We start from the raw sequence: 19,565 nt of genomic DNA on the forward strand, positions 1-19,565 counted from the left end.
TGCCCGCTTGGTTGGCTCATTGATTTATTCTAAAATTGCTGCTTTCTGGCAAAACCAAAGCATCTGTGCAGCGTCAAAGTAAAGTGTCCATTTACATTGTGTGGTTTTGTGACCCCCCACAGCCGCACCGCACTTGATGGACAAGCCTCAGGACGTTCAGAAGACCATCGATGACACTCTGGTGTGGGAATGCAAAGCCAGCGCCAAGCCCAAGCCCTCATACCGCTGGCTTAAGAACGGGGAAGCGCTGGATCCCATGGAGGTGAGGGATGTGCTTTGAGCTCAGTTTTTTAACGAACACAAAATAAAAACATTTCCTCAGTTCGCTCCACCATGCAACGCCGTTATTCCCAGAAGCAACAAATAAAACAAAAAGGCTGAATAAATGATTCCAGCTGCAGTCACACAACCAGTGTGCAACAGTAGACAGTATATAAATATGGACAATGGGTCCCCACTTCATTGCAGTGGGAAAACTGACACTATTTTCCAGATTGGAGCCAGATTCCAGCGCATTTTCGTTTAACTAATACTGTGCTCTGCTCCAGCTCCATCGGTTACAAAGAAATGTTAGATCATACGGGTTGGCATGGCAACTTGTAGTCATCATAATGTCACATCCTGTTTCTATAGCGGCAAATAACTAACTAAAACAAAACTAAGCAGTCATTGAGTTTGCATTAGCATCAATAAACTACCTAAAATGACAGGAGCCCTTCACAAAAAATATATATATATATATTTGACGTATATCTTAGTGTTTTATTTCAGACCAAGTCCCATCCACTAACATGGAGGAGGTGGAGCTTATGACCTATACTGCCGACAGTCAGCAGGGGGAGCTCTACTTACTTTGGCTTCACTTTTGAGGAGCTGTCATGATTTCCATCTTCATCAACAGTCCATGGTATTGGCAAATAATGAAGATTGTTCGGAGCAGAAGAATCCTACACTGACTGCATGATTATTGTTGTTCATACCAGCTACTAACAAAACTCCACCCTGAGGCTTTGGGGCTACGAGATATGTGTCGCTGCTGAGCAGGAGATTAATATAAGAGCGGCATCAGTTACGGTCTTTGTCGGTAAAATGAACAGTCTGCTGGTCCACAGATCTGTTGTTGTTGAGTATAACAGCATCTTTTCCAGATACGCAGCAGTCTTTGCAGGGGTAACGCCTCCTCTGCAAAATATTTGCAGCTCAACGGTTCATACATGCGATTGATTGTCTTTACAAATCCGGGCTTTTCGACCGTGTAAATGGGTGCCACCACTTCCCCGCTATGAAATGCCAGCGCTTGTGTAATTTCCTTCCGTCTGTGAGCTGTCTTGTCATTCGGGGTGACACTGGAAAATGAGGCATTGGAAGCGTGCAGCTCTTTAGTTGTGGCTTTGGAGGTGGGCTCGGAGCAAGCATTAGAACCTCACAGAGACTACCGTTCCACTGAGCTCTTTAGTTTTTTAGGTTCTGTAACATATGCGACTTAAAGGAAATTATGACAGCCTATGTCACTTGTTTTCACATTTCAGAGTTTTCACAAACCTATACTGCAATAACTGCATTAAATTGCCTAGTCCTACTTTCAGCCTTTGCTTTGGATTGTTGTCATTTCACTGTTACTTACTGCATAGTTCAGGGAGAAGCTATCAATCCTGCCCTACATGCCCCATCTTTGATTAACACCAAATCAGGTGTGTTTTGCCAACAAGCATTTCCAGACTGCTTTAGGCTCAATTAGCTCGCTTTTACAGATTTTTATTTAAATGTTTTTTGCTAAAGTGTCAGTGTTGTTTTCACAACAACAAGCCTTAAGCAGTTGAGTCAGCAGAGGCGAACGCAATTTGGTGTGTAAGACGAAAGATGATGCGACTACAGAGCCATTGTGCTTAAAGGACACATCTTGTGTAACTGCACAGTTTTGTTGGATTCATTTCGCTTCGAAGCAAATAACGCTTCCAAGTCCCAGGCTTTTACTTGGCAAGAACGTGTCACTTTGAAATGACTGTATTTGCTTGGGACTAAATTTGGCATCAAAAGCACGAGTGTGTGCGCGCGTGCTGAGGGAGGACGTATGTATGTGTTTTGCAAAGAAACCAACAAAGTGATGCCATTTTCTGCCTGTCATCAACCAGGGACTTTGTCAACAATTTAACGCTCAATCTCTCCTGTCTGCTACTCTCAATTTTATCATTAAGTCTTTTTTCTCCGAGGAGGGTGAAAAATGCCTTATCGTCCAAAGTGCGTTTCACATTTAGGGAATTTGCCGTGCTTTTTTGTTATTGTGCTGTTGGAGTGGACGCTCACTCTGCCTGAAAAGAACAGCTCCAGTGAATCACAGTCATCCGTTGGGTCAGTGTTATGTCTTTTTGGGTCAGCCCAAAAACTGCGGACGTGTCTTTGAGGGAGGGCACTGTAATTAGCAGCGTTTTCTGTTCCCGCTGTCCTAACCCAGCTGTCACTGGATGAGAGGCGGGGTACACCAGGGACAGGTCAGCGGTCCATCACAGGGCAAACTCATCTACGGTTAATTTAGAATCACCAATTACCATGCATGTATGAACGAGAGAGGAAGCACCCGTAGAAAATCCACGGTACAGGGAGTGCAAACTGGAATTTCAGTTCACTCCAATTTCAATTTGTGGGAATAGACATAGCTGTAATGAACATTTCTCCGATCTCTCCGTCAATCACCACCACCACTTATTCTGTAGGGCTGACAAAGGTCACTAATTCTATTTGCCGCACATCCCTAACCACGGGGAACACTTATCACTCCAACCCGTGCAACTCTGGTATTGATTTGTAAATAACAACATAAAAATACCTTTACCTTTGGCGGCTAGCCAAAGTAACATATTCTCTGTACATGTGGCTATATTAATGAGGCGGGGTGTTACCATTTTCAAAATGCCACCGTCAACCGCAGCAACAGTAAATCAATTTCCAAACCCAAAGGTCAGCAGTGTAGAGAGAGAGAGAGAGGGAAAAGAGGGAAGGCCAAGGGGGCCATTTGTTATTCCTCATTAGAATGGATCAGTCTACTCCTACCGCTCTATCTCTCTCTCTCTCTCTGTCTCAGCATCTGTGTTGCTCTCTTTCTCTTTCTTACGCAAGATTTTTCTTTCACACTTTTTCCCCCTCTCTCAACACCTTATTTTGGGCCCCATCCGAGGGAATTAAATGGCACAGAGGAGGGCAGTCACTTCAAAATGTCACCCCGGCGAAACAAGGACTTTTTCTTGTGTTTTTCCCCCACAACACCAGCTCCCCCTTTTAGTAACATACCTGACTGTGTGCTTTTCTTGCCTTCAGCGTCCAAAGACTTAGGGCCGGGCAATATACTGGTTCAAAATGAATACCGGTATTTTACTCTGTTATTATATGAATATTTAATATACCAGCTTACCGGCAAACTTGATTACAGTGTTCGTAATGTTGGGCCACGAGACACTGTTTCCAACCGGACGATTTTCAATGTCACATTTCTAAACAAACGTGGTGCGACTGCGTTACTGAGAGGCGTGGTGAAGATGGAAATGGCCGAACGACGAAGCCGTTAGAACGAGAACACAAGCTAAAAAAGGTGCCGTCTCGGGTGACCAGACGTCCCCGATTTCTGGGGACAGTCCCTGTTTTGGATGACCTGTTCCCGGCTAAAGCTGTCCCTGAAAATGTCCCCAATTTTTTTTAGCTTTTTATGAATGAGGAAAAAAAAAATGTTGCATGCACACTACAGTTATTACGGTAGCTGGTCGCACTTCTATTGACATTACAGACTAAGCAGTTTAAATATGTTTGAACATGAATAAATGAATAACTGTAATAAATTAAACTGTAATTGTTCCCGTTTCTTCATTTAATCTTAATAGTATTTATCTATTTTTTTAGAAGGCTGTGCTAACACGGGGCCACGCAAACCTGTCACACTACTAGTGTGGGATTATTCTACAATATATACTCATCATCACAGTAAAATAAAATAGTCCATCCTTAGTCAATCTACTGCATTAATTCCTCTCTCTCAGTGGAACATGTTGTGAACATGTGATTTTGCATGAAAAAAATACAGAATTTTACAGAATTTTCAAAAATACCATGATATACATTTTTGGTCTTGCTCAGCCCTACAAAGACTGTTATCTGCCCTCTGCACAGTTTCTCTAGAACAGATTCAGTCCAGCTTCTGCATTGGGATCGGTACTTGTATCAAAGAGGAGTCAAGCATAATTAAAGATGCTGACAAGAAATACGCAATTACTGCTAAAGAGACTGAGTCACCATTGAATCTCTGCAGGTTGTTTTTTTTTTTTTTTAATGGGGCTAGAGGATAGTGTGGCACCAGGCCATGCACTTCCACAGATCTCGTTCATCTCTTTCATCCCCCTGGGCCCTTGCCCTGTGTAGCCTAAAAAAGTACCATCTATCATCTCTTCAAAGTCGCCATGGTTCCTCTCTCTTTCTCTTTATGATTCTTTTTCCCTTCAACCCACATATGAGCACAAAGTCCCGGCCAAAAAACCCAGGGACTTGTTGTGTTCCACTTGGAAAGTGCTGAATCCACCCACACCCGGGACCCCCCTCTGGCGGTGGCTTTTGCGCCAGGTCAGCCATGTATCCATCTTGTAGCCGGGCTTCAGAAAGGACTCTATTTGAAAATACTCAGCAGTGTCTTTGACTGATGCTAAGGGACAGTCCTTGTCTTTTCAAGTGGCAGTACTGTAATGATTCCAAACGACAGACAGACTGGCGGCAGCACCCCCCGGACTACTTTGTCAGTGACATTAAAAGGTCCGGCTACACTCAATGGAAAGATCAAGGACAAGAACAATGAGTGCTTCCACACTCAAATTGACATACGTATAAAAAGGAAGCAGAAAGCAGTGCCAAATTCTGCAAAGGTCAAAGGAGCACTGGAAAGAGAAGAACTTTTTCAGGTTCTCTTATTACTATTTGTACTCTGTGTAGGTGGTTTTCAGTACTAGCATGCACTATATTTATTTTTAAACTAGAAGAATCTCATGCTGAGTTTTTTTTTACATTTTTTTTTCTCTGCAAGCTAACAGTGTGATACTCATGGAGTACAGAACAGAGCAGCTCACACGGCGCTGCTTATTCCTGATTAATTCCTAAGAGGTTTGATTTCAGCCATCGTTTGATAATGTCTGAGTGCTATGTTAAGCAGAGGGGGGTTACATCAAGTCACTGCGGGCCTATTAAGACCACGGAAAATTAACAATGTTTCAATTATCAACCCCCCGAAGGAGCGAAAAAAGAGCGGCTAAGGCAAGAATTAAATCAGGCCGTTCATCAGAATGAACACACTTGGCGTCATAGTACTTAAAGTGTCCATATATATAGACCCAATTACCCACCACAGAGCCATTTTGGTCCGGCATTGTCTTATTATCATACATTTTGTCACACAGTTGTGCCACTAATTGGACTGTTTATTCGTTTTTCTTGTAAGAAGCGTTTTCTCGCAGCATTACTGAGATGTAACATTTACATCAACCACATTAATAAATCCATGTTCCGTGGAAAACATTATTTTGAACGCTTTAAAATAAACGTAGAAGTAATGAAACTCGTTAAGTAAAAGCCGAGGGTAGTAGTATTGCTTTCTGTACAGCAGGGACGCAGCAGTGGGAATAGTTATTTGACCCCATGCTGCTTTTGTAAGGTGTGTAATGTTTGTGATAGGTTCATTTTAACTGAGAGAGACCGATCCCCTACCAACCTTGTCTCTGCGGCACACGAATTAGTCCTGTTTCTTTAAGAAGGTGCTCCTAGTCTCGGCTCGTCATGTATATAAAAAATATCCGATGTTTCCCTTAGGTTGCAAAAAGGACAACAGGGACAACACTGCGGACCTGCACAAGAGCAATTAATATAGGCAGTTAATCTTGTTGTCAAGGGCAAACTTACAAAAACAGCATAGGGTCAAATAATAATTATTTCCCCCTAATGTGTGTGTATCACTGCTGTAATTAAGATTGTCACCCCTCTAAAAGTGTAAAAGTAAAGCTGCTTAGCGTCTCAATGGTTATTTTGTTTTGGTGAAATCAGATTTGCGTAAGTACAAAAAAAAAAAGATGTGTCAATTGAAATGCTCATGGAACTTATAGTAGCTTGTATATTCTATTTCGTTTGTATAATGGTGCTTTGTGAGTGTGTGAATTATCATCCACCATGATCTCAAACTCCTCCGACCTCCGAGGATTTTTTTTTTTTTAACAGATGATTGAATATAAACCTCAGATGGTAGTGGGCAATATATTTGCACTCAATCACTCAAGCAGCCTCCGCTGCTTCTCCAAATTTAGTGCCTACTTAGTGTTTGTAGTCAGGTCAGTCCCGCTGCTTCCACTTTGAATCATTTGATGTTAAATGGATGTTTGTGTGTGTGTTCAGCAGGACAGGGTTCAGGTGAATAACGGAGCGCTGACCATCAGTAGCTTGAACCTGGCTGACATTGGCATGTACCAGTGTGTGGCGGAGAACAAGCACGGCCGCATCTTCACCAACGCTGAGCTACGTGTCATAGGTAAGACCAAAACCCAAGACTTTGTTGTCGATTGCTCTAAATCCACTCAGTGGAGTTCAGCTCGAGGCTGTGTCTCTACACCCACGTTCGTGCTGGCAGAACATTTGCCACAAATGTCAGCAACTTTTTTTTTTTTTTTTGCCAAACGATCACCAAGATGTATTTATTTTATTACTGCTCTTTTCTCGTGTTGGAACTAGTTGAGCGGACACATAGAGGGTAGTGACATAGTGACTTCAGTCCGTTTGGGATCTAGTGTATTTGGAGGCCAGGTCAACACTTTGAACTGTTCTTCACGTTTTTTGAATTGTATCTAAACTCGTGTGTGTGTACCTGTGACAGGCAGTGTCAATGCTATGGGCTGGGGGTTCCTGGTCTGGTCTAGGTGGTTGATACATGTCCAAGTAACGTCCACATGAATGGACTCCAGGTCCAAAAGTCTCCCAGAAGAACATCTGGTTTCAAGATGATCAATGATATCTACTTCTCCTTTCAGTGGTTTTAATGTTGTGGCTGATCGATGTATGTGCACACTTACAAGGTTCTCTTGATTTAACTCATCCAAGTGAGTATATTCTGGGCAGTGGACAGCCATGCGAGATGCCCGGGGAGCAGTTTTAGGGGTTTTAGGTGCTTGTTTAAGACGCCTCATCTAGGAACAACGAGAGGATTTGATTCACGGTTCCAAAGTGGCTTCTTTAAACACAACTCCATGTGCTTGTCCATCAGCTGGGGAGGTCAAATGGATTGGGATGCTTGGAGTAGATCAGATGTGTGCAATAAGCAGAGCAGGATATCAGATTTACATGTTGTCTGGCTAGTTAAATTTATATTATTTAAAGTAAATTAAATTATCTGATCGTCTTTCTCACTGTACTGCGGAGTTCATCTTCAACTCCAGTGAAGTTTCTATATAACAAAGTTATGGACGTTTTATTTATCTTACAGTTACTGACCGGAGAGGTACATAATTATAGACAGCAGGCTTAATGTCAAAGTTTAGATAACCGACATGGAAAAGAGGACTAATTGCAAATTAAATGCAGACCTTTATCTTGCAGACTGTACTGGAGGCTTTTTATATAAGCTTGTGGTGAAAGAGAAAATGTAGTTTTCCATCCTTGTCTAGGCACGCACGGCACTTTGCTTTGGCAGTTTGACACAATGGTATTAGTGAAACAAACTATTAGGAGTCTGTCAAAGCTGCTTTCTGACAACTTGTTTCCGATGCCCCGTGTTTAGAAACACACTTAATTTTGATTAGCAGCTCGGCATAAAACAATGCAGGCAGGATTGATGGTGCAGAGCTCACACGGCACACTGTGCAGGTTTACATGGTTGTACTCTTAAATGTGTAGGTCCAGTGCATTTTATGCCTCTGCAGGATGAAGATGGTGCAACATACGCACGGTGCCGGTGCTTAAAGAATGGAAAACATACAAACTTTATCCTAAAACGGTGCCTTTTTATTTGTAAGGCATTTTGTGACATGTAAGTTGAACAGAATTTTGATTTAAATAATATAAATACAGCTAAGACTAAGAAATCAATTAAAAATATAAAATAAAATTCTGTCTAGTTACTGCCATTGCCATTATGGTACTGAGTATTGGTACCCCTCCCTATACGCTGGCATGAGCCATTCATACTTGTGTGCTCATCAGTTCCTGTTTCACCACTCTGCTTCTAACACCCTAACCCTAACTGAATTATTGCCTAAATCCCACTTTAACTGGACAACTTCTGCGTATGTAAACGCGTTACTCCCACTAACGTCATAGTACCCCTCATCCAACTAAGACACCCTGACAATGCGGTTGTATCGATTTTCCCCGACATGTGTACGCTTAATCAGACTTAAACTAGACGACGCGCGTGCACACAGTCCACAACCGCTGCTCTGGCTACGACCCCGGAACAAAAATATCCAAGAAAGCCAGTCACAGAAGAAGAAGGGATAGTGCGCATGTTACCTGCACCATAAGAAGTGTGCATATTACATATGTGATTAAAGACACTGTACTATTATCAACATAGTTGTTGTTTGAAATGCTGGTCCCCCGCATGAACGACTCTTGTTGTTTACTGTATGACATAATAACCAGAAAGAGCTTTAACCGTATTAACCCACTAAAAATACACATATCGCCACCTAGTGTGGAGGAGGAGGATTTTCTCCGTTGCATGTAAACTGGGATCAGGACCACAGTCAGAAAGTCAACTTTTAAGCATAGCTGTGCATGTAAACGCACTGTGAAAACGACTGAAACGTTCACCACAAATTCGCAAAACATGAGTCACACAAATGTCAGTGGTGGTGAGTCAGAAATCAGTCTGACTGTCTGTCCAAAACATGTCCAAAACCAGAAATCACAATAATGCAGAACTTCACCGAAGCTGGAACCGGTAAAATGTCTTTAGACTAATCCACTGATCATCAGGCATGAAAAAATACCAAATGATGGAAACTTTGATTGGCACATTTATTTATTATGTCCAGGCTGTTTTAGCTTTCATCCTTCTGCATGCCACACTTAGTTGGTATCTACTCATCAAACACAAAAAAATGATTTGACATGGTAACCCACCAATTCTTTTTAAAATGTGTTGCACCTTGCTACATTTCCTTAAGACACACAAGCAGCAAGATTTAATTAAACCATAACTCAAACGTGCGCTTTTAGTTATGAGTTCATATAAATTCCGCCCGTGTGTTCAGAGGAGACAAGTGTGACAAATACTTGTTGTGTCGTTGGAGAAAAAGCTGGCATTTCACACACGGTGTCAGGAAATAATTGCAGGGAGCAAAGTGTGCGCGAGTGCATGTGTATCATCTCGTGTATACACTCGCGGGTGCACGTGCGGCGGCATACGTCGGCAGGTGCTCAGCCTTGTCACTGGCACAGGCTGTGTATTCACTTTGAAGAGCGTTCTGCTGAGTCGGTGCGCATACAAAACAGCTCCAGACGACGGCGCCTCAGTAATTAAGGCCTAAAGGAGCAGCGACAAAAGCCTCCTTCTCCTTTTACATTCTCTCATTTTTGCTTCGGAGCCCCACAGTTTAATTCATAATGCATAATGTCCGTCTAGGAAAAAAATTCACTATATTCTATTCAAACAAAATACCTTCTTGTGAATGATGTGCCACGTGTGCTCTGCTGCGTTTATGGGCGCAGTGGGCTCTGTGTCTGCATGTGTGCAAACAAGGGCGTATGCGTCCGGAGACAAAAGGATGTGAGAGCTGACCCGTCTAATGGATGGAGTGACCTGCATGTTTTAGAAAGCTCCCCCATTCTCTTCTGCAATAGTCCTCCTCCTTTTAGTCTCGTTTCCTCAGTAAATGAAACCTTTTTTCTGTTTTCCTCCTCCCCTGCTTCCCTTATAATATTCACACGCCTCTCTCGTCCGTCTCCTCATCAGCCATCGCTCCAGACTTCTCCCAGAACTCGTTGAAGGCCCAAACCTTGGCCCGACAGGCTGGCGACGTACTAATCGAATGCAAGCCCAGGATGTCTCCTCGGGGTGTGATTTCGTGGAGAAAGGGGAAAGAAGCCCTGAGAGAGAGCCACAGGTACCAAGTTTCCTTGTGTAAAGCTGTAAATGTATTGTGTGTGGACCTGCAGTTATTTAGTTCGCCTGCTTTACTTGCAGAATAGTATTTCATTGACTTGTTATTTTATATTTCCCTGCTTGATATTCATGGTGACAAACTGCAGGGAACAGAATCACAGTGTGACACAATACAATTTGAATTGCATAACACATTCTGCGCTCTCCTCCATGCTATCTACATTTCTCCCCTGAACTCCATTGTGCACTGCTCCTTTGGCTGTGCACAGAGCCGGATCCTGCACTGTTTACTTAAGGTAATTGGGCATTCCTAGACTGCCGCACTTGGATCAATGCACTGATCCATCAGCTCATTAGCCGCATGTAAAGCCCAGAGGGTCATTAAAGCGCAAGGCAGACGATGATCCAGACCACCAGTGAGACACAGAAGAAGTGAGTGAAATACCCAAAAGGACTGATCAATGGAGAGCTGCTGAACATATATTCCTTTGTGATGGTGGTGGTAACACGAGGGCAACCATCTGGACACCTTGTTTTATTAGAAATCAGGTTAAGTGCGGATCAATGATATACCACTGTGCGCTGGAAAGGAAAAACAAAATGTTAATCAGACAAGAAAAACAACTTCCCCCGCGTGAAGACAACATGCTGGTCAAGGTAGCGGCAGGAGATAAAGTCTGTGATTTATACAGTTTCTTCTCACATTGCAGTAAACGGGGAAGTGCGCAGGTTTGGTGCAAGACCGCTATAAAAAAAAACAAACAGTCTTAATGTGATTAATTCTTTTTAGGAGCAAAGTGGAAAGTGCGTGAAGAGGCAGGCGCAAGAAAGATATTTCTGAGATGTCGCCACTTGGTAGCCTCTCTTCATATTTGCTCACAGGCTTGAAACATTCGACAAGATTAAACCGGGTGTAACGGAAACACCCTGATGTGCTGCTCCGCTTCTTTTTAAAAGCCTGCATTTTCAGTCGTGCTCTCATAATCTCTCATTCCGCAGTACACAGCGAGGTCTGCGCAAAGTCACTCGCTTTCTCCCTGAGAGCATCTTTATTTCCAGCTGGAGCATGCCAGTAGGGGGCAAAGCGCACCTGCCACCACATGCACCGTTGTGGTGGGGGTCCGCGTTGCGCTATTTCACAGGGATTAATTGTTCAGTTGGCTCAACAGCTTTTCGACACCCAGCCTCGGCACAGCGGGAGCGCCGCAGTGTAGTCATGTCTCACCTGCACCTGCCAGGCTGCACGCTGGGGGGGAACTAAGAATGTGCTATCTGATTGTTAATACCACTGGCTGACACGTTTTGGTTGCTGGAGAGGGACGTTTCGTTTGCAGGCGGAATAATGTTCTGTGAACGTCTGCCGTATGTTGCAGATTTATCATCCTCGTAAGTATTGAAAGGAAAACGCATCCATACGGCAATGTGCAATATCAATCACGCCCATAAAGGCGGGAATTCCCATTTGAGATTTACCATTACAGAGCGGCCCTGGAGTGGGTGAGCGGCGTGCAAGATGTTAGGTTTTGACATTATTGCAACATCTCCAGCAAGCTCGTTCCCTTGTTCCCGGCTCGTTAGCATTTACTTTCCTCCGTATCGAAATGGGGCTGTTACCAATTCTATTACAGCAGTGGCACAACGCTAATCCATCCCAGTGGCTCAACTAAAGTACCCATAATACCTTCTAATCTTCCAAGGATAATGTTTTCAAGGATCTGGAGTAGGAGAAAACAAATCAACTAAGAACAAAGCCGGATCTGATTAGCTAATGAAATTATGCATAGGCGATGCCTACATCAGCGCATATCCCTTTACATGTATAACGAGATAGACGTATAACAGGGTTGCTGTGCACTTACGCGGAGAACTATGAGGTAAACGGTCAAGTGCTTACCCTAATTTAATTTCATCGTTGACCAGTGCTGGCCAACGACTGCAGAGCGGATATAGGCAACAGCTCTCAGGAATATTACCTTCAGATTGCGCCATGTTGTTTAAGATTGTTATGCTAAACGCCGTGTATTAGTTTATTATATAATGCGTAGTGCATTACATGATAAACTAATACAAGAGCTTTCCAGTTGTGTGGGCAAAATCGAATGTGCATCGCCACTAAATGAAGTAAGCAGTGCTTGAGAATCTTGCAAGTGCCCGGCAATATACTGACTTAATTATGCAATCCTTTTTAAGTGGTTAAAATAATGCTTTTCATTTGCAGCCTCTTGGTTTTTTGTTACACCACAGAGAGACGGAGCAGGCTTTTAGATTACAGCCAGTAGCTCACTTTTAACGCCGGCCAGTGAGGTTGAGGTAAACGCCTGTTTACTACATCACACCGCTCAAGCTTTTATGTTGCCCACAAATTTCCCCCAATACCTTAATTGCTCCGGGGCAACCCTTGAGACAAAGAGGAACAAAGTGAAAGCATTTCAATCAGCTAATGCCCCTTACATCTTTATCTTGCTGCGGCTCCTTTGTCGCTTTGGTGTGAAAGGAAGACTGACATAGGCTACTGCACAGTTTAATGGCAAGTCTTATCCCTGTGACTTCTCATATCCATAACTCTTTGTTATAGCCCATTATAAAGGTAGCCCTCGGTTCACTTAGGAGGAAATACCCCCCGACTGCAGAGGGAATCGGCGCTGCCGCCGAAGAGTCTAATGCATTTTAATTCTTCCGGCCTTTAAAGCGATACAGGTCATTTTTGATCATTTTAGGAGTTCCCCGTTGCCTCGAAGGCATCTTTTAGATCACAGTGTTCAAGTTCTTCTTCCAGTCCAATGTCAGAAAATTCCGGTTCTGCCCCATTACACAGTCATGTGCAGGTTTGTAGATAAGATAGAAAAATCTGCTAAGGATTTGCAGGACTCGGCATTTGTCAGCAAGGTAAATTAATTTATAAGGACGCAAATGAGGTCTGGAATTTGCTGAAAGGCAGCATAAAAAAACATGTTGAAATATAACCTGATGAAACTGTCATGACCTTTGAGACAAAAAAAAAAGAAATGAACTGTAGAGATTTTTCCCTGCAGCTTGCCTTTGTACAAGCTGTAGCACTTTCTGCCTTTCATCCATCAAATATGTCAATAACGTTTCCCAGAATGTATCCAGTGTTGCTGTGTCTTTCTTTAGCAAATTAGCGAGTGCAGCAAGCCCAACATATGGTCACGATCCTCATTTTATCAGCCGAACTGCGGCGTCAGTGTAACGACTGTTCCACATCATGAAATATTAATTTGTGCTCATGAGTCTTAATGGCTTTTTGTGTCTTTGTAATTTCTTTGATAAGACGGTGTCAAATTGTTGGTTATTATTAGTTCAGTAAGCAGCATCTTTTGTGTCTGCGCTAGGGAATTCTTTTTTTAACAGTGTGATATTTGATTGATCCCTGCAGAGCATTTTTCTTCATGTCTGCTCCCTCCCCCGGGGAGATCAGAGTTGGGAGGGAGAGGAAGGGGTGTGGGGGTTGGTGGGGGGGCAGTGTTGCTTAAGAACGTCTCACCGAGGCAGATTCTGGGCTTCGGTATGACAACTGAAAGATGGGCTCTGCAACAACTAGCTTGTCCTGCCTCTCTTATTATTTTTTTTATTCCCCAGAGGAAGTGCTGCAGATATTCAGCGAGGGTCACTGACATTTTATCGGCTCGTTTTCTCCCATGTGTTGTCGGCCCATTGCTGCGAGTATACACTATGCCTTAGCTCTGAACTTAAGTTATGTTTTCTATCCTATCATCTACTTTATCTGTAAATGTGTATTCTGTATTGATACTTGCTAGTAGATGTCAAGTAGTGCTCACAAAACTGTTGAACTGTATCAAATTGTGGCACTTTTATAAATATAAATAAGGATGGGAAATTTGCTTACAGTTTTAAGTTCCTGTTATTACGCACAATCATACAGTACAATTAATTATAGGCATAAATTCTGGGCTAGTCTATGCATTTTAGCGTGTTTAGAAATGCCCATATGTGCAGTATTTTTCCATTTTCCAAACTACAGGGGGGAACATACGCGTCTATCCATGGACACAGAGAACAGGGATAAAGACACATTCTGATAGAAGTCATGTAGAGTGTGTGTTACGGAGGCTATTTATAAACCGAGCTTTGGCTCCAACTCCTTCGTGCCTCTAGCAGCAGAGTCAGGGGAGGTAGAGGTAGTATAAGGAGCGACAAAGCCAGCATATCCAAGAGGACGAGGTTTCAGGGATTAACGGGTTAAACACACACAGGTGACTCAGGTTTGTGCCCCATTTGAAGGTGACAGACAAATTAAAATTTTTATAAATAAGGATACTTGAGACCTTCGTGCAAAATGAGGGAACACTCTCAGATCTAGGCACTGGCGATGATGGAAAGAAGAAAAAGAGATCAGGATGGGATGAGGAGTGAACTCTGACGAGCTCAGCCTCAGCCCTGGATGGGTAGACTGTAGACTGTGGGCGAATGGAGGTGAGGGTTACAGCAATTTGAAACCGGAATGACAGCTGACGACAGCAGAGGAGAGCACACTGTCAAAGTTTGACGGCAGTGAGGTGACTGGCAAAATATGAATAGTCAGCTGATTAGAGGAGGACAGCCATGCGTAGAGAGCCATTATCCTAGCCTTCTTGCTAGTTCCAAGTAACACAGTTGGCTTACGATACCTGGGTGCTTGTCTCAGCCATGCTGTACACCGGGGGGTAAATAGTCTCTGTGGCAGCTCCACACTCTACCCCAGGTGCAAATAGAGTTTTTGACCACAGACCACTGGTGCAAATGGCATGCTGGAATTGCTATCTCTAAGACATAACGTCACTTTGAAAAATGTGAAAGTGTCCTTTTAGTCAAGAATATATATATTTTTTTTTTACATGCAGATATATTTTACTATGTAGTAAACACTGGCTCCTATTGTGCATCCCCCTAACAATTTGAGGACAGACTCTCAGGTCTGATTGTTGGCTTTCTTTTTTTTTTTACAAATTCTGGTGAAATATAAATAAAGAAGTAAGATGTTTTTAGTATTCTGATGTGTGTGTATTCTGGGTCACAGCCCCTCCGCTGATCCCAGACTGTATTGTTTTAGATTACATTGGGATGCTTCTTGTGTCACAGCCCATTCACGCTGACTGAGAGCCAAATTAAGACTGCCAGCTCTGTAGAGGTATAGAGACATAGCACTAGAGGAGAATATACATTTTATTGCTGACAGATCTTTACCAGTTTAGACCATATTGATTTCGGAGTATTTACTTACTAAGGGAACAACAGAAGCCCCGGAGAACATTTTTCAACACTTTGAAACAGGCGAGCGCACCGAGCGAGCAAAAAACTTCAGTTAGTCTATCTTTTGAGCGGATGTGACAGATTACCTTGAGTAATTAGAGAAATCAAAGAAGAGGGAGAAGAAGGCAAATGTGTTTTCTAAACCATCTGGAATTCCTTGACAAAAGGATGAAACATCAAATGTAGGTCTTAACGCTGAATAGTTCTGTAGCGCATTAAGAGCTGGATTCGCTGACATGTGATCCTTTCCGGGATGAAATGTGGACGCGAAACAACCGGTTCTCTTGCCCCATCGACATCCTGAGAGCATGAATAAATCCTTTTCAGTTTTTAATCTGCAGCATTCTGCACAGCGGGAGGCCTGCTTTTCACGAGGGCAAATTAAGGCGTGCATGGCATCCCTGCAAAAAAAAAGAAAAAAAAACATTAATCAGCCCATTTATTTCAATTTTGTTTGCCTCCATCACCTGTGACCCTGTCGTTCACTTCTCTTTTGTGAACTGACATGTGGATCTCGCCCAACAATTTTCCCATTTAAATGTTTTCCCTCTTTTATCCGCTACCCTTGGCTGTGATCAAAATACACAAAATAAAAAAAATGTGGCGAGATGAATGCATTTCCCCACAAAGTTATCTGCGCACGCTTATCCAAGGCCTCGTTCACACTGACGCACTTTAAGGACTCCTCCGGTGAATGTTTCCAGTGCTCATAGAGGCGAGCATCGAGTTTTTCTTTTTCAACTTAGAAAATTGCACCCCCTTCACGTTACTAACAATATCCAAAATAAAATAGCGGGGAAAACAGTTCACGGGTTGTGGTTATACTTAACTTGCTTGCTTTTATAGTTAAAGCACACACACACACACACAAACAAAAATGCTGGTGATTTGAGCTAAATGTGAGCGGCTGACTGAAGAGAAGATCAATTGATTGTCACTGTGCGATGAGATAATGGTTATCAGATGGGAAAGAAAACTCTGCAAGACGAACGGTTAGATGTGAAGCGTTCAAGCTGTACCCCGTTGCTAACTATCTTTCATATTTGGCTTCATATCCCTCAAATACCTCGTTGCCTGGTGCGGTAACAGCAGTGCTCTCTCTCACTCTCTGTCAGATGAACTCTGTTGAGCTTGACTGATGTTGCCAGCAGATGAAATAGGGAACCTTGGTAATTTAGACTTGCTGGTGCAATCTGTCATAGAGGTTCAGCTTTCTTTTATTACCACACAAAAAGGCACATCTTATTTGTATTTTATTTTATGTATTGTGTGTAATAGTCCACTGATGGTGTGTACAGAAGTAACATAGCTCAGGTGATGTAAGTGATGGCAAAGATATACACCTTTAACCCTGCAATAAACACTCACTGGCCACTTTATTAGGCACACTTTGCTAGTAAAAGGTTGGACCCCTTTTTCCTTCAGAACTGTCTTAATTCTTTGTGGCATTTATTCAACAAGGTGTTGGAAACATTCCTCAGAGATTTTGGTCCATATTCACATGATAGCATCACGCAGTTGTTGTAGATTTGTCGGCTGCACATCTATAATGCGAATCTCCCGTTCTACCACATCCCAAAGGTGCTCTGTTGGATTGAGATCTGGTGACTGTGGAGGCCGTTGGAGTACAGTGAACTCATTGTCATGTTCAAGAAACCAGCTTGAGATGATTTGAGCTTTGTGACATGGTGCATTATCCTGCTGGAAGTAGCCGTCAGACGATTGTCCACTGTGGTCATAAAGGGATGGACATGGTCAGCAACAATACTCAGGAACGCTGTGGCATTTAAACCATGCTCAGTTTGTACTAAGGGGCCCAAAGTGTGCTAAGAAAATATCCCTAACACCATTACACCACCACCACCAGCCTGAACCGTTGATACAAGGCAGGATGGATCCATGCTTTCATGTTGTTTACGCCAAATTCTGACCCTGACATCTGACGCAGCTGAAATCGAGACTCGTCAGACCAGGCAACGTTTTTCCAATCTTCTATTGTCCAATTTTGGTGAGTCTGTGTGAACTGTAGTCTCAGTTTCCTGTTCTTAGCTGACAGGAGTGGTACCTGGTGTGGTCTTCTGCTGCTGTAGCCCATCTTCTTCAAGGTTGGACGTGTTGTGCATTCAGAGATGTATTCTGCATTCCTTGGTTGTAACAAGTGGTTATTTGAGTCACTGTTGCCTTTCTGTCATCTCCAACCAGTCTGCCCATTCTCCTCTGACCTCTCACATCAACAAGGCATTTTCGTTAACACAACTGCCGCTCACTGGTTATTTTCTCTGTTTCAGACCGTTCTCTGTAAACCCTAGAGATGGTTGTGTGTGAAAATCCCAGTAGATCAGCAGTTTCTGAAATACTCAGACCAGCCTGTCTGGCACCAACAACCGTACCACTTTCAAAAGTCACTTAAATCCCCTTTCTTCCCCATTCTGATGCTCAGTTTGAACTTCAGCCAGTTGTCTTGATCACCTTTACATGCTTAAATGCATTGATTTGCAGCCATGTGATTGGCTGATTAACTATTTGTGTTAACACCCTATTGAACAGGTGTACCTAATAAAGTGGCCAGTGAGTGTATATGCCCATGTTACTTTGCAAGTTCAGTATGTGCTCTTTTAATGTGAAATATTCTGTTTAAAGCCTTCTGTACACCTGTGTATACTGTTAATTTGTGGTGTAGGTATAAGAAGAGCAGCTTACAGAAGCTTACAGTTGCCTATAATGACTCTATGAGGCCGCTGATGCATATATCCAGGTGGTTTAGAGACAACATGTGAGGCAGTCCTGAGAAATTTAATGTATAAATGCATGTGTCCCCTAGATAGTTGAGGAAATGGTATTATTGAAGCTCTAGTTAATCCAGCCAGCGACTCCTTGAGGTACTATTCTAAGCTAAGGAAACAGTGGAGAGAGTCCTTATATGTTTTTTTTTAATGTACTTATTCTATTTTAACATTTTACTATGCTATGGACCTTGCAATGAAGTCTGAAATAAAGAACCGAATTGAATTGCTTCTCTGCTAGTGGAATTTTAATGATGCATACAAGACTCAGATGGAATAAATCCAGACGCTCGCTGTGCTGAATACTGGTGGTAGGATTACCTTCTAAAGCATTTATCCAGGTTAGAATTAAATAGCTTTTTTATAATTAATCTCAAATTAGGGTATAATTGACTTATTATAGACGGCAAACCCTTTTAATTCATGTTCCGCTGCATTTTCTTTCCTCTACTGTGTGTGTGCATTTAGGCTGAGGTGCGCTAACCATCACGTACAGTAGGGCGTAACACTTAGTGCAAAGAGCTGAGTGGATCCCACTTGATATCCCCAAGAACTCAAATAAATTTTAGAATTTCCCTCCATGAAGCAATCTCGCTCTTCTCTCATGAGTTCAGCGGTGACGGATCAAACTATAACTCTTCACACTGAGCTTCTACATACATCCCGAAGCACAGGGAGCCAATTAAAACTCCCCGACATCTGCTCCAGACTGAAGCGTTTTTGAACATTTTAACTTTTTCTGCACTTTGAATAATGCAGTTTATATACATGAGTCTTAAATATGTGGTGTGTTTGACCGTCTGCAGGGTCATGGTGTTGGATAACGGGAGCCTACGGATTTCCAATGTGTCTAAAATGGATGCTGGGCTCTACACGTGCGTCGCCAGGAACCAGTTTGGAGTGGCAAGCAGTGCTGGCAGCCTGTTGGTTAAAGGTGAGATATCGTTTTCAAATATGAGCCTTCACTGGTTTGGACATCATCATCATCACAGTAAATATGGCAGTCACAATAAGAATCCCTTTATTAATCTCGAGACCTGAGCTTTTGTTTGTTTGGTATGCTTCTTTATTTGGGATTAGTAGTAGAAAGATGTAAGATCTATAAAAACTAAAAACTAGCATCTTAGTGTCCTTGAACAGGAAGTCATTTTTGGAAAAAATTCTGTCCTCGTGTGTGGACATTAGGATTATTTCACTCAATATCATAATGATGTCACCAATATGTAACAAAATATAAAACTGTTATATAAAACTGTGCAAAAGCAGAATTGCAAATAATAAAGTCCCAAATTCTCCCACTGAGCACTTGCTAATTAACTTAGCAAGCTTCAGCTGTAAAATAAATCTGCTGAAATGCCCTCTATCATGTTTTTACACCAACAAGTATCTAGTTATAAAAC

The 19,565-nt window shown here is 42.6% G+C and overlaps 1 protein-coding gene across 4 annotated transcripts in view; it reads left to right on the forward strand.

Moving 5' to 3' along the window:
- Positions 1–19,565, forward strand: part of cntn3a.1 (contactin 3a, tandem duplicate 1) — an 86,037-nt gene that overhangs the window by 45,753 nt on the left and 20,719 nt on the right. For 2 of the 4 annotated variants that reach the window (XM_047583305.1, XM_047583324.1), the window contains exons 9-12: positions 123–262; positions 6,412–6,544; positions 9,965–10,115; positions 18,972–19,099. In XM_047583305.1, coding sequence (XP_047439261.1) covers positions 123–262; positions 6,412–6,544; positions 9,965–10,115; positions 18,972–19,099 — 552 coding nt within the window. The remainder of the gene's footprint in view (positions 1–122; positions 263–6,411; positions 6,545–9,964; positions 10,116–18,971; positions 19,100–19,565) is intronic. The other 2 variants (XM_047583314.1, XM_047583332.1) reach the window with 1 other exon arrangement.

The sequence above is a fragment of the Mugil cephalus genome, chromosome 1, assembly GCF_022458985.1.
Source record: "Mugil cephalus isolate CIBA_MC_2020 chromosome 1, CIBA_Mcephalus_1.1, whole genome shotgun sequence".
In the NCBI taxonomy this organism is placed as follows: domain Eukaryota; kingdom Metazoa; phylum Chordata; class Actinopteri; order Mugiliformes; family Mugilidae; genus Mugil; species Mugil cephalus.